The following is a 9801-nucleotide window of genomic DNA, read 5'->3' as shown; positions in this document are numbered from 1 at the left end:
CGTGACTGCAGCCACATTTATAAGCCTGGCCCTGACCCCCAGGAGCAACCCTGGTGCTAACAGTCCCAGAGCTGACACCTCCCATGGGCTCCAAGTAGCCTGAGGGGCTGCTGGCTGTGCTGTCCCATCGGGCTGGGGATCCAGAGCTACCTTCTGAGATGGGCCGCAGGTAGAAAGGTAGAAACCCGGGAGGCATGAGTCAGGAGAGGCAGCTGGGGGCAGTGGGTGTGGGGGGCGGGCACCATGGGGATCTTTTGCCTGGGCTAGGTTCCTGAGGGGGGAGCCACTCAGGTCAGATAGAGGGCAATATCCTGCTGGAGTGGGACCATTGCTTTGGGCTGGAGGGGCAGCCCCCCTATTGACTCCAAGTCTTGGGCACTGGGCAAGGGCTCTCTCCTCTGCGGCCTGTGTCACCCTGTCCACAGTCCTGGGCAGACAAATCTGAGCCCACTTTTAACCAACCACTGCTCCAATCTGCCTCCCTGACAAAACACCTGTGTTTCTGACCCCTCCACATCTCGATACCTCTGCAAGGATCTAGCCACTTAAATCAGCCTCAGATACTGAAGTAATACTGAGCTTCCCCTTGTCCAGTCATCAGAGACACTCAGGATGGATTGCATCATCTCTTGTTAACTGCCAAGCCCGGGGCAAAAGGGATGAAGAGGACCTGCCACTGTCCCAGGAAGTGCCTGGGCCACATGCACTGGGCGTACGTAATGGGAATACAGGCTCGGCCCGCTGAAGAGGAAGGCGGGAGATGGAGCATGGAGAGGCCAGAGGCTGGTTGGGGCACGTGGCTGCTATTCAAGGCATCTACCAGCTGGACACATACCGCCCCCACCCCTAGGATGCCGCCACCCCAGGCCAAAGCTACAGAGTGGCCCTTCGTTTGCTGAGTCAGTGTGGGGCATATGGAACACCTCCACTGAGCCTTATGGAAAACCGAGCCAGCCTCTGGACTGGGACGTCCTGGGACCTCAGTATGGTTCCGTGCCGCCTCCCTACCCTGCTTCGGGTGAACCGAGAGGGTGGTTCCGCCGTGTAAGCTGCATCACCAAAGGATTAAGCCAGCCTCGGAAGCCTCAGGGTGGGGGCTCCTCGGCCTGGGGGCCATATGACCGGCTTCTGGTCCTGGGGCGCTCTGGGGAAGATCCCCCCCTCTAATGGGTACAGAAGGGCAGAGTGGTGGTTTCTAGGGCTTTGATCAACTCTGATGATATTCACATTAGGGGAAGGAGGGGTCTCCCAGGGCCCAAAAGATTGCCCGGAGAGCCTGGTGTCCTGGTCTCTGAGACGCCATGGCCTGGGACACCCCAGCCTAGGGCCTCTGTGGTGCTGTCAGCCTCGGAGGCAAAGGCCATTTGCCAGTGCCCAGTCTTGCCAGGAAGAGGACAGGGTCCCTTTAAGCCTTGCCTCATTCCCTCAGTTTGTTGCTATGTATAAGACCAACTTCCTTAGCAACCACCTGACCTCTTAAAGGGGCCCTGGAGTAGCAGTGGCTGCCAGCCATGGCTCCCAAGAAGAAGGCAAACAAGGGGGCCAAGGAGCCGGAGGTCAAGAAGAAGAAAGGTGGCAAGAAGGATCCTGGCGTGGCCATGGACATGCTTTCAGCCGAGGAGATGCGGGAGTTCTACCACATCCAGATCCGCGACCTGGAGGACAGGCTGGCCCGGTGCGTGGGCGGGCAGGGGGCTGGTCCTGCCCTGCAGAAGCTCCACTCCCAGCTGGGCACTGTGCAGGCTTCGTCAGGGTGGGGGGCGTTCTCTAACTTTTTCAAGACAAACCCCTTTGGTGACGAGGAGGCCGTGGTTCATCCCCAGATGATATCGCAGATACTCACAGCTGATGCCAAGTCCTTTGTGTGTGCCAGGTGGGGCCTGTGCTGGTGTTCACTGTGTCCTCGAAACAGTCCCACGAGAGAGGTCTTGACCTCATTCCCATTGCACAGGTGGGGGGACTGAGGCTCAGAGAAGGGAAGTCACCCCCAGAAAGTACCAGAATGGGAGCCCCAGCCCCTCTGAATTCTCTATGTCAGGCTGCTTCCTGGCTCCACAAAGCTCTGCAGCGCCCTGCATGCAGCAGCCATGCAAAAGATGCTGGTTGAGCAAATTATGAAATAAAACATCTTTCCAAATAACTCCTACCAACTATTCCATTGGCTACCAATAATCAATTATGTGATACTTTAAAAACTCACAAGCTTCCCTCAAGCTGAGACCAGATTGCATATGTTTGAGAACAGTGCATCTGGGAGATCATTATTTTGTGGTTGCTATTTGCCAAGCCCCTCTGCCAGGCCCCGAGAGCACAGCGGTGAATGAGGTTCAGGGGTCTGCCAAGTGGAGGACTAGACACATCAGGTCTCAACCACCAAGTGGGACAAGGGCCAGCCTACAGGAGGGCACCAGAGAGGGTCACAAATGTGGCTCAGGGTCAAGAAGGTGCCACCGAGGAGGTAACTCGGTGGACGAGTAAGGAAGACGGCATGTGCAAAGGTTTGGGACAAAGTGTGGCAGTGTTGGGGGGTAGAGCTGGCCGACCGCAGCAGGAAGCTTTGCAGTTAAGAGCCTCAACTCTGGAGTCAGACCGACTGGACTCAAGTTCCAGTTTTGCCATTTACTACCTAGGAGTTTCTTCTTCCCTCTGGGCCTGCGTTTCATCTGTAAAATGGGTATAATCATCATAGTAGCTACTTCCTTATGGGTTGCTGTGGGAATTCAACAAATACACACTGAGTACCTACTGCATACCAGGGCCTGTCCTCGGTGGTGGGGGACACGGCTGTGAGCATAATAAACAAAGGCCCTGCTGTCATGGAACTCACATCCAGTGATGCAATGAACGTTAAGGCAGAAGGGCTGGCTGTGGTTGTGAGTGCAGACCAGGGGGAGAGGAAGCTGGATTCCAACCGTGAGGAGCCTCAAATGCCCCTCTGGGGGTGGGTCCTGAGGACCGGAGGCCTGGCTCACCCAGACCCCTGGACCTCTGCCCGGCCCTCGCCTCAGGTACCAGCGGAAGTGGGATGAGCTGGCTGTGCAGGAGAAGTTGTTCCGCCAGGAGTTTGAGCAGCTGGCCAACAACAAAAAGGAGATTGTGGCCTTCCTCAAGCGGACGCTCAACCAGCGGGTGGATGAGATCACTGACCTCAACGAGCAGCTCCAAAGCCTGCAGCTGGCCAAGGAGATGGAGAAGGATGCTTTTGAGGCACAGCTGGCCCAGGTGCGCCATGAGTTCCAGGAGACCAAGGACCAGCTCACCACAGAGAACATTATCCTCGGTGAGCGGGGACTGAGGGCACACGCCATGGGGACAGGGATTCCAAGGCTCTGGCTCTTTGGGCTCTTTGGGCTCAAGTCCTGATTCTACCACTGATTACCTCTGTGGCCTTGGGTGAGCACTTGTCCCTGACCCTGTTACCTGAGAAATGGGAATAACGCATCTACCTAGAGCAACAGCTATGTGCTGCTCTCCACGCATTATCTTCCGGAACTGTCCCAGCAACCCCACAGGGCAGAAAATCCTGGCACCCCCGTTGGTAGGGGAGAGAGCATCTCAAGAAGGTGAAGTGTCTTTGGCCAAGGTCACTCAGCTGGCAAGGGTTGTTTTGAGGCTTAATGACAGCATGAGTGCCGGGAACAGAGAAGGTGTTCAAACTGAGTAGCTGTAGTCACCATCACTTTCATAGAGGGGAATGGAGGCCAGTGTCAAGGGAGGCTTCTCAGGGGAGGCGGATCCTGAATGAGGATGGATAAGATTAGAGGAGGGGAAGAGAGAGCTTTCCAGACTAAGGCAACAAAGGTGGGCAGGACTGGGTGTAGGGACGGGTGTCTGACCCAACTGAATCAGGAACCATAGGCAGGGCAAGAGGACATGGGGCAGGAGGGGTATCACGCAAGGGCCTCCCTGCCACCGGGCCCTGCCCCGCCCCAGGCGGCCCCTCACCAGGCCTGTGCCCTGTGGTGGGGCAGGGGGGAAGCTGGCAGCCCTGGAGGAGTTCCGGCTGCAGAAAGAGGAGCTCACGGAGAAATTCACGTCACTGGAGGACCAGCTGCGAAGGCAGGAGAGTGAATACAAGGACTACGTGTACAACCTGGAGAAGAAGTCGGTGCTGGACAAGGACAGGTGGGCAGGCGGGTGCTGGGAGCCTTCGTCAGTGGGGCCAGGCACGCCCAGTCCTCAGACTTCTACTGGCTTCTAACTGGGGGGGGACCGCACTCGCCTACCCACTCCCCCACCCACTGCTCCTCAGAATCCTTGTTGATTTATGGAGGGCGGGAGAAAATAAACAAGCTCCCACTCCGGTCCTCACGCCGGCCAGCACTGGAGAGTCCCTGAACTTCCTTTTGCCACGTTTTGTGACTTAAATCATATTTAATAATACAGTGATTTGGTTTACAATTCCAAAGGTACAAAGGTCTACAGTGAAAAGTCCCATGCCTGCGGCCCCTCCTCTCCTGGGGCAGGAGTGGAGAGGTGGCTCTAGGTGTACTGGGGACCCCCCACATAGGAAGGGTGGGTGCCTGAGGCCTGTGCCCACTCTGCCCAACGCCTCTCGCTCCCACCCATCTTGGCTAGATTGAAGAAGGAGATCATCCAGCGTGTGAACCTGGTGGCCACTGAGTTCCGCAAGGTGACCACGAGCCAGATGTGGGACACGACAAAGCGGGCCATCCTGGAGAACAACAGCATGAGCCTGCAGCTGTCCAAGGTCTCCCAGCACGGCATGCAGCTGTTGCGGGAGAATGAGCAGCTCAAGTGCGCCCAGGACAAGCTGTGCAGACAGCTGGAGCTGCTGGAAGACGCCAAGGAGATCATGGCCAGGCACAGCAGAGGCCACCAGAAGGTGTGCCAGCCAGACCCTCATCACAGGGTGTCTGACACATAAAGCAGGAGGGAACCCTAGGGGCCCTGCCCTCAGGGCAAACACAGGACCCAAGCTGGAGCCAGGTTACGAGGGAAGCAGCAGTGAGAGGTCGGGGACCCTCCGTGTAGTGGCTCTGGGGTGCTGGCCCTAGTTTTTCTTTATTTGGTTTAAAGCCCCCATAACTCGTGGAAGCGGAGCCCACTCCTGGAGGGCTGGGCGCTCTGCCCAGCTGCTGCCCAGAGCCCTGGCCGAGTCTGGAGCTGGGGGAGCGGGGCTGGCTGAGGGCCCACAGTGGGCCCAGGGCACGGCCACCTGCCCGCACCTGCAGATCATTGTCATGCTGACGGAGAAGTGCCATGAGCAGCAGCACAGCAAAGTGGAGGCTGAGCAGCTGCGCCTTTTGCAAAGCAACCTGGAGCAGAGCCTCCTGCAGCTGCAGCAGGACGCGGAGGCACTGAGGTGAGGGGCAAGTGGTGGGGGCAGGGCGGGAGCCCATCCCTTTAGGGCCACAGGACACAGGCCAGTGACTTCCCTTCTCTAGAGGTGCCTTGAGGCTTCCTCTGTCAAACAGGCTGAGGCCTGAGGCTGGATGAGGGCCCCTGTGGGCTAAAGAGAAATGGCAGGGCCCGCTGCCCTGGGGCAGGGAGGTGGCTGACTCGTCTGACCCCGGAGCCAGGAGCCAGAGAGACCAGCTGAACGTGCAGCTGGAGCGGCAGCAGGCTAAGGTGCAGCGGCTACAGCAGGAGCTGACCGAGGAGCAGAAGGTTCGGGCAAGCCTGGAGACGGCTCTGGGCCAAGCCACCTCCTTCCTACGGAGCATGCTGCAGGTGAACTGCAAGTGGGTGAAAGTGGGGGGCAAGAGGCAGCAGGCCGAGGATAGAAGGTGCTCAGTGATAAGTGAGTCACGTGGAGAAGGCCGGGCCAGGGCCAGGGCCAGCAGCGCCCCCGACTTTCCCCTGAGAGACTCCTGGCAAGTCTATCCTTTTCTGATTCTGCACTTCGAAGATCCCTCCAAAGTCTCAAAGGACCTGGATGGAGTCCTCTGAGGCCCTGGAAGGCCTCGGGCCTCAGTCTTCCTATGTGGAGAATGGATACCCCACCACAGCCAGGGAACACTTCACAAATACAGGCACTGGAGCTGGAGTTTCCCAGCGGTGGGTGTTGGGGCCGCGGAGGACCTGATCCCCACGGGCCCATCCCTGCCCCACCCCCCGCCTCCGCACCGGCAGATGCAACCGGAAGGAGAGGACGGCGACTTCGATGTAGTGTTCCAGCTGCAGCGCAAGGAGATGCTGCAGCAGCTGCTGGCCATGCTCAGCTCAGCCATGGTCCTAAGCCTCCAGCTGGTTCCTTGTCCCCACAAAGACAGCCAGCCCCGTGGCTCAACCAAGGAGAGGTGAGTGACCCTGTGTGACCTCAGAAGCAGCTATCGGACTTGTCCAAGGGCTGTCCTCAGTGACCCTGAGCTAGAATTCGGGGTCCCCAAAGCCTTTCTCAACCTCAGCTTCCTCATCTATGAAACAAAGTCGTGATGACACTAGCCCCCTCCCCGCAGCCGGTCCAGCGCCCAGCCATCCGAGATGGGTTCTCTGCTGCAGCAGCTGTCCAACATCACGCCCTACCAACTGGGGGACCTGGGCCTGGTGCCTCGACGGACCCACATCCCACCCAACCCTGAGGACCTCAGGCTGCTCTCGCGCACCACCCGTGTGGGAGCCTTCCACACACACAGCAGCACTGAGGTGAGAGCGCCTGGGGACCCGATGACAGCAAGATGGCAGCCAGCCCTGGGTGTAGATCCCAGCGTGGCCACACAGCACCTGGGGGGATGTGGCTGGACCTCTCTAAGCCTCCATTTCCCCATCTGTAAAATGGGCTGAAGAAAGGCGCGGCAAGGCCTCAGTGGGCTCAGGCATGCGCACACAGTCCCTGGGAGAGGGGCTTGCTGGGCCGCTCTTCCATAGGCGTGGGAGGGGTAGGAACCCCAAGGAGGCCTCAGCTTCCAAGCTGGCATCTTTAATCTTACAGATCCACACCTCTGGTTCTACAAAAAGATTCAAAAAGCTTAGTCTTCCTGAAGTTTCCCTACTTTCCAAGTAAGACACAGAGAAGACCAACCCCCCACTCCCAGAAATGGACCAATCAGGCCCCAGTCCCCCCTTTAATCCACAGGAGGCCTGGAACAGCCCAGAAAAGAGATATATAAAAAGTGGTACCGCAGGTTGGCATGGCACCTCTGTGGATGTGGCTGGGTGCGTGGGCATGGCAGTCAGGCAGGCAGCCATGTCCACTGGTGTCAGGTGCCTGATAAGGGCCCCTGGCTTCGCTGGCGGATGTGGTCCAAGAGAAGGTCGGTGGCACGCTCCAGCAGCGGAGGGAGCAGCTCCTGCTCCGCAGAGGAGAAGCAGCCCAGCACGTGCGCCTGCACTGCGTCAGGGTGCGTCGGGCGCCCTATGCCCACCCGCAGCCGAGGCATTGCCTGTTGGGGAGTAGGCAGTTCCAGGGAGCTTTGGTGAGGAGTGTTGGGGCCCCATGCCATCCCATCTCACCAGACCCACAGCAGGACAGAGGGGTGGACTCACACTGGAGTTGAGGCAGGTAATGCAGGAACGAACTCCATTGTGGCCCCTTAAAGGATACGAGAAGCAGTCAGAACTTCCTTGGGTCCGCGCCTTTACCCCTCCCAGCCCAGGCTGGAGTCAGGGCACCCCACCCCACTCCAACAGGGATGCCAGCTTCCCTATCCCACCCGCATTGGCTCAAGGCCTCACCTGGCGCTTCCCCCTAGCTTCAGAGCCAGTTTCCCCAAGGGCTTGTCCAGCTCATCATGCACCAGGTAGACCTCCTCAGCAGTCAGCCCGAACAGCTCCGCTTGGCACAGGGAAACGGTGGCCCTGGTTACTGCCCATCTGCCCAGGGAGCGTTGTCCCAATTCAGGGCTCCCACAAGGAGGCGCCGAAATTAACCCCACTTCACATATAAAGAAACTGAGGCTCCCACAATACCGAAGGCCATGCAGCAACTGGAGCTCAACAGGCACCTGGAGGTGAACGGGTCTGCAGCAGCCCAGAATTCCCTCTAGCCCCTGCGCCCTCCCCGCCGGCCGGCCCACCCCTGGTGCCCTCAACTCACCGGCCCGGGCCACGCTGCGCCCGTTGGCATTCATGAGCCGCCGTGGTCGGAGCAGGACCAGCTGGGCATCCCCGAGCGAGGCCAGGGCGAGGTCGGCGACGCAGCGACGGTCGCGCGCCCAGCTCTCCGCCACACCCAGCCGCCGTGCCAGTTGCCCCAGCACCGCCATGCCCACGCTATGTCGCGTGCCGGGCAGTCCAGGGTTCCCTAGGCCGGCCACCTGCGGGCGGCACCGGGGAAACCGAGGTCCGACAACTCTGCCACCCTCTATCTCACAATGCCCCCTGGGACCCAAAGCAGAGGAGGGAAACGGAGAGCAGGACCGGAGTGGGAAAGGGGCGTGAAGAAGGGGCCTAGAAAGAAACCCTGGAGGCTCCAGAAGGCTGAGTGGAAACTGGCGCCCCGCGGGCTGGGCAGGCAGGGCGCCCTGGTGCAGGAGCGGAGTTACTGGAAGTTTGGGGCCCGTCGGAGTATTAGACCCATTTCCAGATAAGAAATCTGAGACAAGGAATTTGGGAGGCTGCCCGGAGACAATGGCAAAACTGGAGCTAGGATCCCGGAGCCTCTACGTCGCCGCCCTCCACTCCACTCACCAGCCACCGCTTCCCCGGAGGCCGGGGTTCCAAAACGCACCGGCTCATGGCGCGACTCAGCCACAGCCCGGCGTGCAAGAGGCCGGGAGGCGGCATGCTGCTCCCATTCTGAGCCCCGACCCCGCCCCTGACGTCATCCAGCCCTCGGCCAATAGCGATCGCCACCTGTCCGGGGGCGGCCGCCAGCGTCCAATCCAGGGCGGGCCACGGGGTCGCCATGTTTCTGAGGGGCGGAAGTGGCAGGGCGGCAGCCGTATCTGGGCGCCCGCGTGCATTCCGTGGGGTGGCGTCACTGTGTCCCGGCGAGGTTTGTTGTGGGACTCACAGAGCCCTTGCTTGACCTCCAGATTAGGAAGAGGGAGTCTTCCTTTGGTCCCCGCAATGGTCCTGCCTCGTGGCGGAAACCCGGCAAGTCTTTTTCCTTCCGTGGTCTCAGCTTCCCCAGGTAGTAAGTTTGCTACCCTCGGTCCTGCGCAAACAGCCCTTGGATCCCAGAGGCGTGGCCAGAGGGGCGGAGCCTGTGGGCGTCGTGGAGATGCTGCCTAGCAACGTCAAGGAAGGATGAGAGTCGCGAGGGAGCCAACTCAGACCTGGAGATCCACCTGGAAGGGGCCTTATGACAGACTCCAGAGAAGTGCTGGAGAAGGTGAAAGCACAGGCAGAGAGTCGAGGGAGAAGAGACTGAGACTGAGTTCACAGAAAAGGTTTTAATTACCGGAGAGGCAGGATCAGTTGAGCAATTCAGCAAAGTCCCAGGTTGCTGTACAGAGAACAAAGGGCTTGGGACTTGTGGCCTGTGGGGAGGTCAGAGGAGTGGCTGGAACTGGTGTCCTGGCAGAGATGGCATTGACCCAGACGAGGTGGGAGAAGAGGAGGGATCTAAGAGATCTTTAGGAAGTGGGACGGACAGGACTTGAGGACTAATGGGACATAAGTCTCTGGCTGGCAGAGAAGGTGAACTCACCGAGGTGGGAAAGCTGGGGCAGAAGTCAGGTGAGGTGCTCAGTTTGGCCTGCTGGCCGTGAGAGTCTCACAGGAAATACTAGTGGCTGCAGGACCCTGGGACCTGCAGCTTGGGGCAGGGCCTGAGCCGGAGACTAATATTAGAGTTTTGGGTGTCAGTAGGTGGAGGTGGGAGCTGAGGAGGACCGGAAGGAGAGCAGAAGGCAGTGTGAGCATGAGAACCTTGACCACAGGAGGAAACAGGAC

At 59.3% G+C, this 9801-nt stretch overlaps 2 protein-coding genes across 5 annotated transcripts; one reads left to right on the top strand and one right to left on the bottom strand.

The window, feature by feature from the left end:
* Positions 1-1438: 1438 nt before the first annotated feature.
* CFAP157 (cilia and flagella associated protein 157) lies at positions 1439-6793 on the top strand. Its single transcript, XM_011364256.2, has 8 exons — positions 1439-1675; positions 3009-3280; positions 3972-4125; positions 4579-4846; positions 5196-5326; positions 5544-5694; positions 6097-6263; positions 6423-6793. The coding sequence occupies exons 1-8, from the start codon at positions 1512-1514 to the stop codon at positions 6745-6747; spliced, it is 1632 nt and encodes a 543-aa protein (XP_011362558.1). The 5' UTR covers positions 1439-1511; the 3' UTR covers positions 6748-6793.
* PTRH1 (peptidyl-tRNA hydrolase 1 homolog) lies at positions 4341-9039 on the bottom strand. Of its 4 annotated transcripts, none has more exons than XM_011364255.2 (5): positions 8593-9039; positions 8000-8219; positions 7639-7738; positions 7450-7495; positions 6868-7374 (listed from the first exon to the last, which is right to left on the bottom strand). In XM_011364255.2, the coding sequence occupies exons 1-5, from the start codon at positions 8809-8811 to the stop codon at positions 7300-7302; spliced, it is 660 nt and encodes a 219-aa protein (XP_011362557.1). In that variant the 5' UTR covers positions 8812-9039; the 3' UTR covers positions 6868-7299. The 4 variants fall into 4 exon arrangements, with proteins under 4 accessions (XP_011362556.1, XP_011362557.1, XP_011362555.2 ...); XM_011364253.2 differs by having other exon boundaries at positions 6868-7346; positions 8593-8734; XM_011364254.2 differs by lacking the exon at positions 7639-7738 and having other exon boundaries at positions 4341-7374.
* Positions 9040-9801: the final 762 nt, after the last annotated feature.

Source organism: Pteropus vampyrus, unplaced genomic scaffold (genome assembly GCF_000151845.1).
Source record: "Pteropus vampyrus isolate Shadow unplaced genomic scaffold, Pvam_2.0 Scaffold95, whole genome shotgun sequence".
NCBI lineage: Eukaryota > Metazoa > Chordata > Mammalia > Chiroptera > Pteropodidae > Pteropus > Pteropus vampyrus.
Note: the sequence above shows the minus strand (reverse complement) of the source record. Positions and strands in the feature narration are given on the sequence as shown.